The sequence below is a fragment of the Bubalus kerabau genome, chromosome 3 (genome assembly GCF_029407905.1).
Source record: "Bubalus kerabau isolate K-KA32 ecotype Philippines breed swamp buffalo chromosome 3, PCC_UOA_SB_1v2, whole genome shotgun sequence".
NCBI lineage: Eukaryota > Metazoa > Chordata > Mammalia > Artiodactyla > Bovidae > Bubalus > Bubalus kerabau.
The window spans coordinates 115,405,694-115,425,876 of NC_073626.1; the positions used below are offsets into that span (position 1 = coordinate 115,405,694).

The following is a 20,183-nucleotide window of genomic DNA, read 5'->3' on the forward strand; positions in this document are numbered from 1 at the left end:
GGATCAAACCTGAGGTCTTGGCAGAAAAAGCACAGAGTCCAATCCAGTGGCCCACCAGAGAATCAGATACTGATTTTAAAATGTCTTAAAATATATATATATATAAATCAATGACTTAAAAATGCTTTACCTCTTACATAGAAGAGGAATATAGCACAGAATTGATAAAAGCAAAAAGCTGAAGGCTAATATTTATAAAGACCAGTAACACCAAAATTGATTTTGAACTGTGAGAAATTCATCAATTAAAAACTAACGATTCTGAAAGTAGACAGTGGTAATGGTTCCACACCCTTGTGAATATATAAAAACCCACCCAATCTGCATACATTTTGCATTTTATGGTATGTGAATTTTATCTCAGTTTTTAAAAACTAATGGCACTTTTTCTCAGAGGGGTTTGGGTTGCACAGGCACATGCAATTGTTAAAACTCAGCTGAAGAGCTCAGCCAGAAATCTAAGGGATGTTCAAAGATGATGGTTTAGAACCCCAAAGAGATGATGAGGTTTAGGTGCATGTGGTGAGAAAAATGAATGGTGCACTAGAACGCAGCAACACCAGAGGAAAAATTCAGCAAATGTCCACAGGTTTCTTCTTCATAAAAAGGATGTCAGAAGGACTTAAGACCCAACATGAAAGGGTTCTGCTATAAATCTGGAGTATTCTGTGCACTAAAAAAAGTTACGAGAGAAATGAACTGAAACACTTTTAAGAGGGGAAAAAAAGGACCCATGAAACATCTTACTACTAAGGGAAATTATAAACTTGTATAACCACTTTGGGAAACTGTTCAGCCAGCATCTACAACCCAGAAATTCCCACTCCTGAAAACATACCCGAAAGATACATTCACCAAGACATGTAATAAACGAATGTTCACAGCAATCCTATTCATAACCAACTCAAACTGAAAATAATTCAAACATCCATCATCAGTAAAACAGATAAATAAATCATGGTATAATCAATACACAGTCACTACAGCTATACAGTAATGAGCAACAATTTGAAGTGCTTATATGATTTAATTATGTGATCATGGCTCAAATTTTTGAAACCTCAAGCAGCTAATAGTTACTTCCCAGTGAAAACTGTTTCATTATTAAGATCTTTTCAACATTTTATCTAATTTCAACATTAGAATTCCTTTTTAAAAGCTGTTTTAAAAATTGGGTGTATGTATCTTCTAAGAGCACTTTGAAATTTTTTTTCCAGTTAAGGAATCTCAAACAACTCTAAAACCACTCTGTCCTGACCAGGCTAACTATAAAAGTAATAATGTTCAATGAAGAAAATTTGGCAACCCGAGGCCAAAACAAAGAAACCTCTAATTCCAGTTTCACAGATACTAGTATAAGCATTTTGTGCATGTCTTCAAATATCTTCTGGGGCTCATTATCCTATGTAACACTTACACACCAGTATGTGTACATATTGTTATTTTGTAATTAAAAATGGCTTATTATATTCTATTTGCAGAACCATACAGGCAGACACTAGTAGACATCCCTTTATGTAAGAATGCAAACTATTTGGGAGAATTCTCTGGGAGTCGACTAGTTAGTACTCTTAGCTCTCACTGCCAAGGGTCTGAGTTCAATCCTTAATAGGGGAAAACTAAGATCCTACAACTTATGTGGTGTATTAAAAAAAAAAAAACACAAACAAACCAGAATGGAAACGATTAAACAACAGAAGCTCCCCTTTCCCACAGCAATTAAATAGCACTTGATCCCACCTCACAATAAAGGGCTACCTTTATTGTGTTTCTTCACATTCCCTCCAATTCTCGAAATCCTTTCCTGAGTTTTCGTTCTCACTTCACTCTAGGATCCCAAGGTGATGCAAGTAAGGGTGCATGGTGAGGGATGTGGTGTTAGTAAAGTAGAGAGAAACAGAAGAGGAAGAGCCTCTGAAACTCTCGTTCCCCACTGCTCTTCTTCCAGACACACACCATTTCTCTCCACGGTGAGAGGTCTATCCTGCTGTGCACCACCAGATCCTGGCCCTGCCACACTCATAAAGAACAATCAAAATCGAGGGAGGTTTTGCTAAAATGAAGCTCATTTATACTGAACCGTCCATGAACTAACCCAAAAACTCAATGACAGCAATCATTATGAATCTTGGTTCCCCATAATATCTATGTCAACAAGAAAATATCAAGTCTAAGTAGTTTTTCTTAATTTCCATATAACACTGAGTGATTTTTAAGTCAATATTTTAAAATATTCCTGCTTATCCATTCACCATTAACTCAAGTACCTTTTAAGAATCATAGTATAAGATTATGATTTAATAACTACTGTAACATTAGACAGTACTAAACTAGAAGCCACAAAAAGTCAGAAATTTGATTATCAGACTAACAGCATGTGATACTTAATAGACAGCCACATATGCAGAACCCAGACTCAGTGCACAGTCATAAAATTGGCTGCCCATCTGGAACTTATCCTGTGACACACAGAGATAAAAGCAGAAGTGATAGATGGAAACACATATACCAAAATACTAGTGAAAGAGGGACTGTTAAAATTATCATACCTAAAGCTGACCAATGACTTCAGAGATATACACAAGTTCTTACTTCTAAAATATAATTTCTATGGATACAAATAAGCTGGTCAAGAAGTAAAAAATTTCAACCTAGAATTTTAAAATTTTTTGTAATTTTAGCCCAAATTCAAATTAATGAAGTAACCCAAATTCAAATTAATGAAGTAACTGAAAACCACACTCTATTAATAACAAAACACTGTGTCTAAAAATAAAAGCAAACCTTTCCACTCTGACGGTGAGGTCTTCAGTAGGTCTCTGATTTGAACATCCACTAGGCTCTTGAGACACAGTGGTCTGGCCTGAACTTTCTCCCCCTTAAATAATAAAAGAAAAAAAAAAGAAGAATGCCTATTTTTAAAAAGACATATATCTTTTGGGTTACAACGTCTGTTAACAATCTTGTTTCTTAAACATCTTTTCCCTACGGATGGAGTAGGCGATAAGAAATAAACTATTACTAACTCTGCAATTTTGAACCTGGAATAACAGTATACAAGTGGGAAATAAGGCAGTTACTCAGCTGAAAGCCACCAAAATAAAACACGCAGAAATATTTATCTGGCAGGAGGGAATATAACAAAAGCAGAATAAGCATGCCCTAGCCAGGGGCAGGCTCTGCTCGAAAGCAGCAGGGTCCAGTATCTTTGGTATCCATTAGGGCAGCCACTAGTCAGTCACGTGTGGCTACTGAGCACTTGTAATAAACTAGTGCAGGTGAGAGACTTTTTCAACTGTATTTAATTTTAATTAAAAATGCTACATGTGGCTGTGGTTATGGTTTTGAAGAGTTCTAGGGAATTTCCTGGTGATCCAGTGATTAGGACTCAGCAGTCCCACTGCAGGGGGAACAGGTTAGATTCCTGGTCCCACAAGCCTCACGGCAAAAAAAAAAAAAAAAAAAAGCGCGAAGCTCTAGAGGCCAAGTATGATACTGGGTATTACTAACGTTATGATGACCCATGGGATCTGCTTCTTCGGACCACAGTGATTCCTAGAGAAGCTTTTCATACCGAATATTTCATACACTAATATTCTTTTAAGGGTTTCTTGAAGGACAGAATTTTGTCCTGGTCTGCGGTAGAGGATAGCTATGGTCTGGTACTCCCTTTCTAAACCTCTGCTATTTCCTTCCTTATCACTCACTATCAACTTAATTATTCCTTATATGTTTGATCTTTGAAACAGTACGGACTGCAGAGCAACAAAGTCTGGGTTAAATCTTGTTCTGTCACTTCAGTAAGTTATTCAATCTCACTACCTTACCTATAAAAAACTGCATAGACTTGTTAGGAGAAATACGTGCTACAGAAGCACAAGACTGAAACTTGTACTAGGACTGGCACGAAGTGATTCAGTTATCACAGCAGTAATAGGAATATTAGAATTACTAAGTAGAATCAATGCTTTGTATGCATGTACTCCTACCCTGACATTCAGTGCATCACCTACATAACTTGAAATCAGCCACAGAAGGATTATTTACACTTCGGAAATTAGTAAACACTACAAATGAGGGCTCTTCTCCCCCGCTACAAAAAACTTTTGTTAAATATTTACTAGCATATCATGAATGCAACCCTTGAGTAAGAAATGGTAACCTCTAGCAGCCAGTGTGTGTTCTATAGGAAATTAATGTTTTCTTTAGTAAGTAAAATGAATGTCAAGGTCATTAGATATTAGCAAAAAATACTTAAGAAAACTTCTGAAAATAACCTGTGAACAAGCTGAAAAAAAGTGTTGTGTATAACAATTAGTGAGGTGGATCTATGACTCATAAACAAAGAAAAATGGATGGCAATCAGCTAAAACAACTGATAAAAATCCAAACACAGTAAAATTACTAGAGGAGGTTCTGTCTTTAGGTTTAAAGACAATTGGATTATCATGCATAACTTATCTCCTGATAAAAATGCACAGCAACACCCATAAAGTAGTTGTGACAAAAAAGAATAAAGAATAAACCTGACTTCAACAACTAAAACCAGCCTGCAGTATTACTTCCAATTTAGAGGAAGTTTTACAAATTATCATAGGGATGTACCAAATCCAGACTGCAGTAAACTATAGAAGAAAACCACTGATGACAGTGGGAATCTATGAAAATCACTGACTAATAATGATATATTGGACTCCAACTCAAAACTGGAAAATTTAGTGTAAATATAAATATTGCCTAATTAATGATAAAAAAGAATCAATGTTAAGGTTTCCAAGATTCATAAGAGATAATCACATTCTATTTACATTTTCTAAAATGCTTTTTAAGATACTTTTTTTTGTGATGCTGCTGGGACCTTGGCAGTGAGAACACGGGGGAGGTCCTAACCACTGGGCCATCAGGGAAGTCCCAATATCAACATTTTTAAAGATGAAATGATATAATGCCTAAGTGTATCCTAATAATAAGTGGCAAGGAGATATGGAAAGGAAGCACAGATGAAACAATATTGGCCATGAGTTAAAAATAGTTGGAAGATAGGCAATGGGTTCATGAGATTTCTTATACTATTTTCTCTACTTCTGTATGTTTAAAATTTTCCATAATAAAGCTAAACAAACAAACAAAAAAACTACAAAGAACTAAGATTAGAGTTGCTACTCACCTCAGATAAGAGAGTATAACACTCTGAGCCTAACCAAGTTATTTACCTATTAAACCAAACACAAGAACGCTCTTTGTGGGAATATAACAGAATCCAGAGTGTTATGTGTAACTCTTTAAATAGTACTAAAGTTAATGGGAAATTATAGAACATCGAATATGGGGAAGAATTTTGCTAAAACCTAAAGGGTTCAACAACAGAACAAGATTCCTAGCAAGGTAATGAGCTTCCTCTCATTAAATATATTCAAATACAGGCTTGACGATTATCTATACAGGAGCTAGAGCAGGATCACCTTTTAAGATACTAATCTAAAAGTACTTCTTAGACTTCCCTGGTGGTCCAATGGTTAAGAACCCACATGCCAATGCAGGAGACACAGGTTCGATCCCTGCTCCAGGAAGATTCCACATGCCTTGGAGCAACTAGGAACTGTGCACCTGCGCTCTAGAGCCCATGAGCTGCAAGCGCTGAAGTCCACATGCCCTAGAGCCCATGCTCTGCAGTAAGGGAAGCCACTGCAATAAGAAGCCTGTGCACTAAAACTAAAGAGCAGCCCCGGCTCACCACAACTAGAGAAAGCCTGGGAGCAGCAATGAAGACCCAATGCAGCCAAAAATAAATAGAAAAAAAAAAATAATATTCTCGCTTTGTATCTAACCCTACATTGCCTGATACAAAGCTATACTATACAAAACAACTGATTGTACATGATCCTTAAAATATTGTATAGAATTTCTGCCTTTTCTGTCAACCCCTCTGCAGTCACAACTCTTATTGCTACAAGCTCTATTTTACAATTAACTTTTAATTCTAATTTTAAAAGTGCAAATACAATTCTCTTAAATGTGTACAGTACTCTATAGGCTAACAAAAATAATTCCAAATACATCAGTTCATTTGGACCTTTCAAAATCCTCTGGCTGAGAAGAGATTTACAAAACTGATGAATGTCATAATGATAGTCCCTGAACCACAGCACAGTAGCAGAAATTACTACTATCAGCTGTTCTGAACTGTTACCTATTTGGGTTTGAAGGACAGAGTCACTGACTTTATCTCCTTCTTCCACTAAATGACAAACATATGTATCTAAAACTGTCCGTAAATTTTAAATTAAGTGAATGTGAAGGGGAAAAATACAGTATTTTCATTTTTAAAAACATTAATCCACAGTCTTCAAAGTGAAGTAGAGTGTTTAGTGTACCCAAAAGGGTACACTAAAAATTACCTGTTGCAGAATCTGATTTTGTATCAGAAGTGGATGGCGTCTCACAGAGCTCTACATTTCTGGACTGACAGTTTTCAGAAGTGTTGTTATGTTCAAATGAGGCAGATGGAGTAGAGACTGAACCTTCTGATTGGCTGCCATTTGCCAATGATGCTTCACCTTTTAATGAATGCATCTAAGGAGAAAAAAACACTGATTTTAATTACAGGTAAGAATCTAAATTTACCATGGTATATGAGACCAAAAATGAGGAAATCAATCTATACTCCACAGAAGTGAGAAGTACTGAACCTTCCAAGTAAATCAATCTAAAATGTATAGTCCTAAACATGACATAATTATACTACGGAATTCAACAGCAAGGTGACAAGAGCATTAAAAGATTTTTAAAGCACACTGTTGATTTTTCTTAAAATGATAATTCAAGGAAAAAGGTTACAAGTTGTATTAGCCATATGCCCAAAGTGGATGGAAGTGAGAAATTGAGTAAGATCCATAAAACAAGTCAAGTAATATACTGTTAAGGACCTTAATCTGAGAGCAATACTCTCTTGCAATAAAGTAATAGTGACTACCTTGTGTGCTTGGGTGACAGAGGAAAAGGGAAGGGAGAATAAGAAGTCACTCATGTATAGGCACCTCTAACTTCGTAAAGTGGTTTTGAAAATCAGTCCAGAAAGACAGTATTAACTACGTTTTAAGTTTAATAGCATGGCTAGTTCCTGAATATTTAGAGTGACTCCAAAAATATTCCAATGTCAAGTTCTTGACAGATCATTTTCCAATGTTTATACAAAGAACCAATTCTGTTCCTTCTCACCTGCCGGACTTTGTGGATTCTGGTAACAAGTTCATCTGCAGAAATACTTCCTGCAATTACTTCCAAAGGAATTCCACTGTCTCCAATAAAAAAACTGGAGGGAACACACACTACAGGATCTGCACAGTGTTATCAAGTCTAACAACTCATGAGAAACAAGGGAATAATTTTATTAAACACTACTGATTAAAAAAAGCAAAATAATCTTTGTGAATTTCACAATAAGCTAACCTGTTTACAAAATAATTTCAACTAGTTTATCACTATTCCTGCAGTACATGTGATACATGAATTATGATTTATTTCTATTGCATATATATAAGTGGAAAACACTCATTACATTCCCTTCTGTCATGACTTTTACATCTATCTTATCTCTTGCCAGCTACTTCTATTAAATAACATTCCAACTGCATCATATTGATTTCCATCTATAGTAATTGCAATTTTAAAAAGCTCCCCAAGGGGACTTCCCTGGCAATCCAGTGGTTAAGACTCTGTACTCCCACTCCAGAGGGCATGGATTCCATCCCTGGGATCCCTGGTTGCAGGATCCCATATGCTGCACCTCACAGGCAAACAACAACAATGACAACAAACCCCCCATGACCCCATTTGATACAGTGCACTGTCTTAAAGGACAACCAGCAATATAAAGCTTCCATAAACAAGAATTCATCAGTTCCTGAATAAAAACTAGTAATTTCTAATTGTCATGCATCAACCAAAAGAAAGGTAAATCCTCAAGCAATATTCATATATATACAACTGATTCTTCATGGAAAGGATACAGATCTGTGAAAACTGTAGGCAGGCTTCACTGTAAAACAAAATCAAACAAAAAATCACTAGATGAATGTAAGTATTTCCCAAATACTGAGTTGTTTTTATAAAAATGTACTGTACCAATTACAAGTATTTTTCTGAAACTACAAGTTCCTTTCATAGCTATCAACTGAAAGAGGAAAAATGTATCCCTTATCTCACAGACCATTTTGGGTTTTATAATTTTCAAATTAGAGAGATACTTGCTCTTGCAAACCACAAACTAGTGGTCAGATGTGGTACCTAAAAATCACCTTAGTATCTGCCATGTTGCTTCCTCAGCAGCATGTGTTTCTGAATACAATATTGTAGCTTGTAATAAGAAGATATTAATACCTATGAATTACTTGTGCAAGTGATAATGCAATACTTCGTAATATGAAAGGACTCAAAACAACCTAAATATCCACCAGTTAAAAACTGATGAATCATGCAAATATAAAGACGGAAAAGAAAAAAAAGTATGTCAAACTACTATCATTTTTGTTAAAAAAAAAAAGGGAGAGGAAAACAATGGTATTCTCTAGATTTGGTTTCTTCCAAAGAGTGGTTAGGGACAGGGATGGGAGAGAGAGACTTTATAACAGTAATAAAAGATATTGATAAATGTAGATGAGTAATTCCAAGAACCAAATCAATGCTTCAAAGAACCAGAAATTTGCTTTGTCTTTTTCCGAATCTGAGACATGATTATAATAAAAACATCTGAAAATGTAAAAGAAAACTATAAAGAAAAATATTATCAAGAATCCTACTTTCTCAGCTATAACCACTGTAAACTTTTGATACATTTTCTAACAATCTATTTTCAATGCAAGATACCTCCATAAGTAAGAATATACTAACATGTTCCTAGAACGTTAGCTTTATTATTATATAATAAATTAAATTTACTTTTCATAATTTAAAAGACATACTAGATCCCATCCGGCTGTCCATAATGAAACAACCGTCAACCAGCACTATACACAAGTACTCCTGCATCTGCTAATAGAAATTTGTTTTTAAAATGCTAGATATATCAGTCTGTATATAAATCACAACAATTCTGAAATTCTCATTTCCTCCACATTCCCAACAAACCCCTACATTCCTCCTGCCATTACTGACTCTAAAAGGTGCTTCTGGAAGAGAATGGACAATATCAATGATATGATAGACTCTTTAAAAGGAAAAAAAAAAAAACACAATTATAGCTCAATAAATAAATGTTCAGTAACAATTGTGAAGCAGACTGTACTATGATTTGCTTCATGTTTTATTAATGAAAAAAATTTTAATAAAAAGTTTACAAACTTCCAGGTAAATTTCTATCCTAATGTTGATGGTAATTTTCATTTTGATATTATTAATACCAAAAGAACAGAAATCCCACTTTAAAATTTTTCCAGGCATTCATCACTGATGGCTGTGGCTAACATCATAAAGACAAACAACAGAGCATTATGTACCCTGTCACAGAAGAATGGAAGACATACCACCATCTAAGAAGTCGTCTTAAGTGGGGGGAAAAACCTGAATCCAAATGTCAATTTACAGAAAATGGAGGACAGAGTAATAAACTAAATGACACTGACAGGACTACAATGGACAAAGCCTATACTGCAGGAAACTATGTAACAATCACCTGGATTCTCGAAAACATAGACTGCAAAGAAAAAGACAGAGAGGGAGACCCAGAGGCGAAGCCTCCAGAGAAAAGAGCCTGACAGAGACCAACGCATCACAATGTGTAGATCTTTATGGATCCTGAACCAAACAAACTGTAATAAATTAATAATAAAACCTGACTGATGAAACAACTGAAAATGTAAACATGTGGTAGGTATTTGATATTAAGAAATTAAGATTAATTTTTGAAGTATTATGTTAAAAAATTTAGAATTCTTATCTTCCAGAGACATACCAAAATACTGATAGATGAAATGATATGATGACTGAGATTTATTTCAAAATTATATGGGATGGGTTCAAATGGGTGGGGGAAAAGATGAAACAAGACTAACCAAGAGGTGACAGCTGTCAAAGCAGCTGACAAGGTGGGGGGCAGGGTTCATTACACTACTCAAACACTGCTGTGTATGCTTGAAAGTTTCCATCACACACACATGAATTTTAATGGGGGAAGAGGGATATATTCACAAATGAAACAGACTTGTGGTTATCAGGAACTATGATGCACCTATAAATGCTCTTATTTTTACTGAATTAAATGACTCCATTTTCAAAAACAGGATCCAAAAGAGTGGTTATAACCTTTCAGAGATATTTAATATATTGTTTACAATTACTTCCAAGTTTTTAGAATCTGAGGATCACAGTTCCTTTGCATTACGGGTGTATGTCACATAGCTGCTTGGTAGACCAAGAATTTATCAGTTTTTCAATGATATAAGAAGAAATTTGAAAAATGGCAATCAGAATATAAGCCCTCAGAACGCCTTAGACAAAAATCAACATTCTTATAGTTCAAGAGTATAAATCATAAATCACAACCAGGGACAATGGTTAAAAATTTTTTTTTTAAATTGCAAGAGTAAAGATAAGCAAAACATAAGCAAACCTTTTAGTATCGATTTTAATAGCAACAAAACTGTTTGAAGATGCTTCTGTCACTTTCTCATCTTCCCAACTTGCAGCCATCTGTGTCGACTGCTCATCATCACCTGTAAAACATTTCAAGCATTCTTATAGCATAAGGCCAGTATCTACTGATTCTTTTCCCTGTAAATCTGGAACTTCAAATAAAATGCAAACCCACAAATACTATTTTCTACCAAATTTGAAAACTGAATTTTTCCATAAATAAAGTGTTAACATTAATAAAAAGTAATGAAAAAGAAAATATTGGTATTTAGGTTATACAAAGTGTTTCTAAATGAAGACATCCAAATTATGATGCAAATCATGGGCAGAAATGTGTCTATTTTGGCTTTCGTACATATGATTTTAGAAAACAAAGGTACAATACTTTTCCTATATGTAATATCTTTCTGTTGAGTTTAATGTCCTCCACACACACACCACTTATTCTCCAGAATCCCTCCAAGGTAGACAGAAGCCAGGTGTGATTCTGTTTGCAGTTTTGCACCTGCCTTTTGTTAGAGGTATGCCAGTTATAAAAGGTATGCTGATCCAAAACTAATCTATGGTGACAGAATTGAGCATGCATGCATGCCACCTTGGTGGAGGTACTACTGATTGGGAAAGAGGATGAAGGAGTGGGAAAGAGGATGAAGGAGGCTCCAGGGTCTTGGAAATGTTTATATATATATATGACTAACAATGTTGTGTCAGTTTCAGGTGTACAGCAAAGTTTTTCAATTATACATATACCTGTACCTATTCTTTTTCAAATTCTTTTCCCACTTAGGTTACTCTTGAAAACTGAGCAGAGTTCCCTGTGCTATACAGCAGATTCTTACTGGTTGTCTATTTTAAATACAGTAGTGTGTATACATGTCAGTCCCAATCTATCCCTACCCACCCTTCCCCCCACCCCACCCCGGGTTACCATAAATTCAGTTTCTGTTTATTTCTATTTTGTAACTAAATTCATTTGTATCATTTTTTTTAGATTCTGCATAAGCGATGTCATATGATAAGAAATGTTGATCTTACTCAAGTGTATTCATCTATAAAAATTCATCTAGCTGTTCACTGAATATATTTTACTTAATATACTGTATGCAATACCTCAATGACAAAATATTTTAAAAATTACACCCATCAAGAGATTATTTCCATTTTAGACCTGTAACATCTTGGCAGATTTTGGCATAACCATTTATTGATGGGCAAAGGGAAACTTATCAGAGTTAAGTCACTGAAAAATATTTCTAAGGTTAGCAGAGCTATGTTTTCAGATCACACTTTTTTGTTTTAATTTCTTTTTTTTTTAATTTTATTTTATTTTTAAACTTTACATAACTGTATTAGTTCTGCCAAATATCAAAATGAATCCGCCACAGGTTATACATGTGTTCCCCATCCTGAACCCTCCTCCCTCCTCCCTCCCCATACCATCCCTCTGGGTCGTCCCAGTGCACCAGCCCCAAGCATCCAGTATCGTGCATCGAACCTGGACTGGCAACTCGTTTCATACATGATATTTTGCATGTTTCAATGCCATTCTCCCAAATCTTCCCACCCTCTCCCTCTCCCACAGAGTCCATAAGACCATTCTATACATCAGTGTCTCTTTTGCTGTCTCGTACACAGGGTTATTGTTACCATCTTTCTAAATTCCATATATATGTGTTAGTATACTGTACTGATGTTTTTCTTTCTGGCTTACTTCACTCTGTATAATAGGCTTCAGTTTCATCCACCTCATTAGAACTGATTCAAATGTATTCTTTTTAATGGCTGAGTAATACTCCATTGTGTATATGTACCATAGCTTTCTTATCCATTCATCTGCTGATGGACATCTAGGTTGCTTCCATGTCCTGGCACACTTTTTGCTTTACAAAAATGCGAGCTTTCTATACCTACTCTTTTGTAAGTTGTTTTCTTCCTATGTGTGTTCCCCTTCCTCAATTTAATCTACCCTTAGTCTTCTCCATCTCAGTTATCTGATATTGATAACACCATCCTTTCAGTTCTCAGACCAAAGTTTAGTTATTTTTGCCTTCAGTTGATGCTATCTCCAAAATATATCTGGAATATTTGGAATGTATCTGGAGTATCATATTCTGACATAATGATTACAATAGCCTCCAAAGTGGTCTCCCTGCTCAGTCTACTCTTAACGCACCATCCTCTTTTAAAAAGTCAGATCAGGGAATTCCCTGGGGGTCCGTAGTTAGGACCCGGCACTTTCACTGCAGGGGCACAGGTTTGAGCCCTGGTTGGGAGCTAAGATCCCACAAGCCACAAAGCACAGCAAAAATAAAATGACACACTTCAGATATTTCCAAAGCTTCCGCATTTCCCACTTTCTTTTCTGTAATACTATAACCTTCTAACAGACGATTTGCTTTCCTTATCACGTTTACTGTTTGTTGTCTGTCTCCTTCCACTAGAACTCATGCTCCATGAGGGCAAGAACTGTTTTCCTTCTTATTTACTGATATAACTCAAACATCTACAACAGAATCTAGTATATAGTAAATAGCTGGAGTACAGCAGGCTCTCAATAAGTGTTTTGTAGAATGAATAACTAAATTTCTGGTATAGAATCTTGGCATGCCTACAAAACCTGACTAATGCTACATGGCTGAAAACATCTTTTGTGAAATGAGATTCAGGACTATTCAGTAATAAGGGGCTTGAGATATATGGCCATGGAAAAGTAGACAGGGATAGAATGCATGCACAGACCAAGACCAAAAGAATGCCCATTAGCAGACGCCTAGATGTTGAAGCAGCAGACAGGAAAACTATGATTTGCCATGAGATCATTCTGAGCATGTCTTCAGACACTATGGGGTGACGAGAGCTGCAAGATTCCAAGTAAATGACAAGATTATCAACCTAGAAAATAGCTACAAAGGAACATCCTTAATACACTTAGAGAAGGCTGTGAGGTGTAAGGGGTTATTTTTATTCATTCTTTCTTTCATACATTCACTATTTTACTTCACATTTATATTGTGCTAGGCACTGTGCTAACTAAATATAAAACAAATGAGATACTATATGCCCTCAGTGGAGCTTAAAATCTAAAAAAAGTACTTGTTTGGTAAACTATAATTGTGGTAAAAATGCTCTGAAAAAACAGACCCCTTTAGATTAGTCAGGGAAGCCCTCTCTGAGGTGATATTTAAGGTAAGACCTGAAGGATGAAAGAGGTAAACCATGCCACAAGCCAGAAAAGTTCACTAAGCAGAAGGAATTTCTGTGGAGGGAAAGGGCTGTATGGTTATGAGTGTTGTGAACACTAGGTACCAGGGAACAAGATGAGACTGAAGAGTTGAGTCCAAAGATGACTTCCATGCTTGGGTTTATCCAACTGGATATAAGGTGGTGCCATTTACTTAGCAGCAGAGTACCAGGGGGTGGGGAACAGATTCAAGCAGTAATACTTTCAGGCTTGAGAGTCCTGTGAGGCATCCAAATGGGGATGTCAAGTAGGCAGCTGGAAGGATGGACCTGCCACTCCTGAGGCTGATGTTCTTCACTCCCTCACCTAGGCTGTTTGATGCAGATAGCTTCTCAAGGGCTCCATCTCCATTAGCAATGTCTGCTCATGACTCAGTGGAGGGCAACAACAGCTGCCTGACCAACAGAGATGTAAGATTGAATGGAATTACATAACAAGAGTTACCTTAGCTCTACTGGGTGAGATTTTTAATTGCCAACTTTGGTATCTTTACTTTCTTATTTTTGATCAAATTATGAACTATGCTGTGGAGTTAGATGGGCCAAAGATTTCAGGAGAAAACATTACATTCCTGGTGGTGTTAGCAGTATCCCAAAGTAAAGCCACTTAAAAAGAGCAGTACAAACTCGGAAGCAGTTGCAGACCCTACAACCAAGAATTTCAATAGAGAAAAACTCAGCTGGACTAAACCCAAATGGCTTTTTGGTCTATTTTAACAAAAAAAAAAAGGGGGGGGGGCATTAAATAGCATTGGTCAAGGAGATTTTAGCCAACTAGAACCATCAGTCGGTGACCAGTGTTTAGTTGTCTAGCCAGTGACAAAACACCTCTGCTTCAGAATGCTTGTCAAATTATTGTACATTCCCAAGAAAAGAATCAAAACCTGTTTCAGTTTCTTTAAATTTACACACCTATAATAATTTGAAAATACTTGTTTGACTTAACTAGTAGTAACCTCTCCAGTCTCTTAACAGTAATCCCACATATTCTTTAATTAATCCATGAAAATTTCACTAAAACATAAACAATCTGCCTAAAATGTTTCCCACTTGAGTGGCTATATGAACCACTTCCTTCCAACTATAAAGCTATCTTTTTAATTTTCCAGTGAGTTGGCACATTACTGTCAAGGTCTCAGATTTAAGAAAATCATGAGTTCTGACTATATTCTTCAAAGTCAAGAATAAAGGTCTAAGGAATTCCCTGGTGGTCCAGTGGCTAAGACTCCATGTTCCCAATCCAGGGGGCCCAGGTTCGATCCCTGATCAGGGAACTAGATCTCACATACCGCAACTAAAAAAATCTGCATGCCACAACTAAATAAATACATTAAAAAAAAAAAAAAAGAATAAAGGTCTAAGCAACTTATAAGTGTTGCAATTTCATGACTGCACTGTCTACACACCCTACCCAGTCTTGGAGACTAACTTCCTAAAACTCTAGAAAAACTAACGGTATTTGAATGGGTCAAGTGACGTGGAAGCAACTCTTTCCACAGACTGCTAATAGTCCTCCTGCAAACATTCAACAGTCACCGATATTCTAAAAGCATATGTTACATGATACATGCTCATCAGAAAAACTTAAAATTGAATAAGGTATATATTATCAGATCAGATCAGTCGCTCAGTCGTGTCGGACTCTTTGTGACCCCATGAATTGCAGCACGCCAGGCCTCCCTGTTGACACAAAGCCCCAAAGACCTATAACTTTATTTTTCTATTGTACTAATTAGTGCTACTGTTTCCAAATGGGTTTCTAAATGTTTGTTAATTAAACCTAGCATTTCTTTCAAATTAACAGGTTAGTCCAAGAGTGCCTTCAAGGAACCTTTGGACACTGATCAAATGTGCTTTCTGTTTAAAAATACGACTACTGGGGACATCCCTGGCAGGCCAGTGGTGAAAAGTTCCTCCTGTCCTCTTCCAATGCAGGAGGTGAGGGCTCCACCCCTGGTCACAAAACAGAAAGGTTGTAACAAACTCTATAAAAGATTTCCTGATTTCTACACCAATTTCAGTAACTACCTAAGGTCTGTTGTATAACTACCTAACGTCTGTCCGTACATGTTTTTTTTCCCTCTGGAGAAACAAAAAAGACACTTTTTTGGAAGCTGATAAAAAAAATCTGTCAAGAAAAGAGATATATTCTTTTTGTGACACTGGTGTATGTCACTTAGCCGCTGTGGACCTAAGTTTCCTCATGGATAAAATGGGCATGATAAATCCTGTATTACCAACGTCCAGGATCAATTGAGTATATGTGAAAAACACAACTTAAAATGGTGTTATAACTATTACTGCACTCTTAATGAGCATATTCAGTATCATTAGCTTTCCTTTCCCTTTTCTTATGATTTTATTTATCTACGGCAGTGCTGAGTTTTCCTTGTTGCTCTGGGCTTAGGCTTCTTTTCTCTTCCTGGAGAGTGGACGCGGCTCTCTAGTTGCAATGCACAAGCTTCTCATTGGGTGACTTCTCTTATTGCGCAGCACGGGCTCTACGCCGGTGGGCTTCAGTAGCTGCGGGGAGTGTGCTCAGTAGTTGGGGCCCATGGGCTTAATTGCTCCGGGGCATGTGGGATCTTCCACTATTAAGGACTGAACTTGTGTCTCCTGCATTGGCAGGCAGATTCTCTACCACTGAGCCACCTGAGAAGCCCTTCCTTTCATTTTTAATCCACTTATTTTCTTACAGGTTTACAGCAGTTACTTATTATGTGAAATATAACTCTAAAAAAACAGCATAAAAGAATCTGAACTACTCCAGCTCTTCTAATTAACAGCAATGAGTTAAAATTTTACCATAATTTAAAACAATTCAAAATTTCAAATGTTGTGAAACTCATATTTCAGCAACTTGCTCTTCACTACAGTGCATAAAGCTGCAGAGTTATTACCGAGCCTTCCAAGCCATAGTTAATAATGAACAGACCGTTATTAAACACAAATAGTTGAAATAGTGCACCTCAAATTAACGGTAGTCGCAAATACTAATTCGGTTCAGGTAATGAGGATCAGCAAAACTTCACAGAGGCACAAGTGTACTGCAAATCTAGAAGACTGCAGTAATAAAATACGGAGCAAAATAACCCAGAGCAACACAGAATAGATGAGTTAGTACACATTCTAAAACTGTATCTATGATACTGCTGCTGCTACTGCTGCTAAGCTAGTTAGACAATAAAAAGAATCAATGCTTGCGTGTCTACTTCGAAACAAACGGTTAAAAAACAATCTACTTGCAAATTATTTCATATTAGATTCTCCACTCCTATGGCATTAAAAAAAATCCGATTTATATAGACCTCAAGAGTTTACGTTTCAGGAACACACGAAAGCCAGTAACAGTGAACATCAGGTGGTTTCTCTTTGTTGATTACCGATGACACAGCTTTCTTCCTGAAAGTCCACAACTAATTACAAGCAAAACGGCCTGTCTTAGGGCCCGTCTCTCTCCTCACCTACACACTAACTATACGGGAGTTAAAGTCTCTCCAAGTGGGTCTCTCCAAGTGGAGCACTCCGTCGGGGGCGCCAGGAGGCGACTGTGGCGTCTGCGGGTGCCAACTCCGCAGGCGGCGCGGAGTCAGGCTCGACCGCGAGCAGGGCGGCTAGGGCCTGCTCGACCGGTCCCCTCGCCCCGCACTGTGACGGCGGGGCTCGGCGCGTTTTGGGGGCGAGGCCGGGACCGTGCCTCCCGCAGGGCGGCCGGGAAAAGCGATGGGTGGGGGTCAGGCCAGGTGTACTCCAAACGGACGGGGCAGGCGCTGAGACGCCAGGGACTGGCAGCCGGGCCTCTTGGGGCCCGGAGGAAAGGCTGGGGGCCCCTGGGTTTGGAGGTAGGCCGGAGGGGGTGTCCGTGCCACATCTCGGGCCCTCGCCTCCTTCACCTGCCACGAACACCACGAAGACCGCGCCGCTCCTCTTGGCCGACGCGATGGCGGCCGGAATGGCGCCCTGGAACCACAGCATCGCTGCCCTCGGGCCGAGGCGCTCGCTCGGTGTATTGTCGCCGCGGTCCCGGAGTTGGCCCCGCCCTCTCCGTCGCCTGGCTCCGCGGCCCCCGCAGCCCCAGCCGGCCCGCACCCCGCCTCCGGCTCCGCACAGGCGCGCAAGCCCGTCAGCGGCCCACTGGACGGGCGTAAGCGCGCAGGCGAGGCGCACCCCGAGACACGTGACGCCACACGTCGGCGTAAGCGCCGCGCCCCCGTACCTTGTCTCGTTGGCAAGTCGGAGTGTGCGCGCGCACGCGAGGCCGCAAGGCGCTGTAGTCACGGAAATAGAAGGAGGCGTAGGGAAGAATGACTAATCGCTAAATAGCGTCGGTGGCGCCTTCCCGATGCATGACGGGAATTGTAGTCTTGGCTTGGTCCTTTTACTATTGTTCAGTTCAGTTCAGTTCAGTTCAGGTCAGTCGCTCAGTCGTGGTCGACTCTTTGCAACCCCATGAATCGCAGCACGCCAGGCCTCCCTGTCCATTACCAACTCCCGGAGTTCACTCAAACACGTCCATCGAGTCGGTGATGCCATCCAGCCATCTCATCCTCTGTCATCCCCTTCTCCTCCTGCCCCCAATCCCTCCCAGCATCAGAGTCTTTTCCAATGAGTCAATCTTCGCATGAGGTGGCCAAAGTACTGGAGTTTCAGCTTTAGCATCATTCCTTCCAAAGAACACCCAGGACTGATCTCCTTTAGGATGGACTGGTTGGATCTCCTTGCAGTCCAAGGGACTCTCAAGAGTCTTCTCCAACACCACAGTTCAAAAGGATCAATTCTTCGGTGCTCAGCTTTCTTCACAGTCCAACTCTCACATCCATACATGACCACTGGAAAAACCATAGCCTTGACTAGACGGACCTTTGTTGGCAAAGTAATGTCTCTGCTTTTGAATATGCTCTCTAGGTTGGTCATAACTTTCCTTCCAAGGAGTAAGCGTCTTTTAATTTCATGGCTGCAGTCACCATCTGCAGTGATTTTGGAGCCCCCCAAAATAAAGTCTGACAATGTTAATATTGTAGGAAATGTTAATTGTGGTTTGCCGGGTACGGCTAAGGGGTCCACCGTGAGAGCCTCTTCATAGTCTATAAAGAGAAGGAGAAATGGTGCTACCCATTGGAAGATGCTCTTCTTTTGGAGACCTTAAATAAGAGGAAATCATCCTCGACCCGGATGGAACTCTGCCTAGTGCAATGACGTAATTCTCTATTATGATTAGTGGCTATTGTAGATGGGTGTCTCTTGGTATGAAACTTAATGGGGTGTGTAGGGATTTACTACAAGGCTTTGATTTCTATTGAACTTAATTTATCAGCTCGACCTTGAAGAAAAGAAATACAACAGTCACGTTATGTAATACCATACAGCCCGTGTACCTGAGGGGAGTTTATGGTTGAATGCAGACCTTGAGTAAGGTCATTGGTTAGAGATCATTACAAACCTCAAAACACTTAGCTATGCTGTTGCTACAGCTGCTTTCAAAAGTTAAGTCAGGGCTTCTGGTGGAAGCGCCTGGGGAAGGGGCGGCAGGTGCCACGTCGGGCCCCAAAGGTGGCAAGAAGCCCCTGAAGCAGCCCAAGAACCAAGCCAAGGAGATGGACGAGGAAGATAAGGCATTCGAGCAGAAGCAGAAGGAGGAGCAGAAGAAACTCGAGGAACTAAAAGCAAAGGCCGTGGGGAAAGGCCCGCTGGCCCCTGGTGGAATTAAGAAATCTGGCAAAAAGTAAGCTGTTCCTTGTGCCTGAGGCAATGATGATCCTTAGTTCCATTCCTGTTTAAACACCTGGATTCCCTGCCGTAATATCTGTTGTGACCTATAGCTAGAATGAAGTGTTGTCTTGAAACCTATTGTATATTTAAGAATAAACTTTTGTAAAAAAAAAAAAAAAGTCAGAAGCAGAGAATAGATAATGATTTCTTTTCCAGCTACTTTTCATAGTAATGCAAAAGTGAATAAATAATTTTGTTTACCATGATACATGACAGAGTACTATTATCAAGATATAGCACTTTGTGGTTGGTTGCCATTAAAATGAAAACTGATTTCAAATTTAATACTTTCATGAAATTACACGGTCTCTAATAGCTATTGGCTAAAGGTTTCTATGGTTTATTTAAAGTTGCATAGGCTATTATATTGTACATCCTACATCACTTAATTTATCCTCCAGCAGCACAGGCATTTGACAATCTTTGAAGGATTAAGGAAGGGCTACATCTGAAAATACCCCTTTCCTACAAGTATTTAACCTAAAGATAGCTAGGAGATTGCATTCTGATTTTTACTTGCTTTTTTCCAATCAGGCCTCTTATGT

The 20,183-nt window shown here is 38.5% G+C and overlaps 2 protein-coding genes across 3 annotated transcripts in view; one reads left to right on the top strand and one right to left on the bottom strand.

Annotated features, from left to right (window-relative positions):
* UBXN4 (UBX domain protein 4) overlaps positions 1-18,235 on the bottom strand; it is a 30,996-nt gene extending 12,761 nt beyond the window's left edge. The window contains exons 1-6 of one of the 2 annotated variants that reach the window (XM_055572710.1): positions 18,086-18,235; positions 10,607-10,709; positions 8,010-8,038; positions 7,219-7,337; positions 6,399-6,573; positions 2,785-2,878 (exon numbers count right to left, since the gene is read on the bottom strand). In XM_055572710.1, coding sequence (XP_055428685.1) covers positions 2,785-2,878; positions 6,399-6,573; positions 7,219-7,337; positions 8,010-8,038; positions 10,607-10,686 — 497 coding nt within the window. In that variant the 5' untranslated portion in view covers positions 10,687-10,709; positions 18,086-18,235. Of the gene's footprint in view, positions 1-2,784; positions 2,879-6,398; positions 6,574-7,218; positions 7,338-8,009; positions 8,039-10,606; positions 10,710-17,762; positions 18,030-18,085 lie in introns of those variants that run through there. The other variant, XM_055572709.1, reaches the window with a different exon arrangement.
* Positions 18,236-19,325: 1,090 nt separating this feature from the next.
* Positions 19,326-19,738, top strand: LOC129647293 (translation machinery-associated protein 7-like). Its single transcript, XM_055574442.1, has one exon. The coding sequence runs from the start codon at positions 19,326-19,328 to the stop codon at positions 19,593-19,595; it is 270 nt and encodes an 89-aa protein (XP_055430417.1). The 3' UTR covers positions 19,596-19,738.
* Positions 19,739-20,183: the final 445 nt, after the last annotated feature.

Excerpts from the sequence above, each read along its gene's own strand:
- LOC129647293 (XM_055574442.1), top strand. The coding sequence starts at position 19,326 with ATGCTGTTGCTACAGCTGCTTTCAAAAGTTAAGTCAGGGCTTCTGGTG.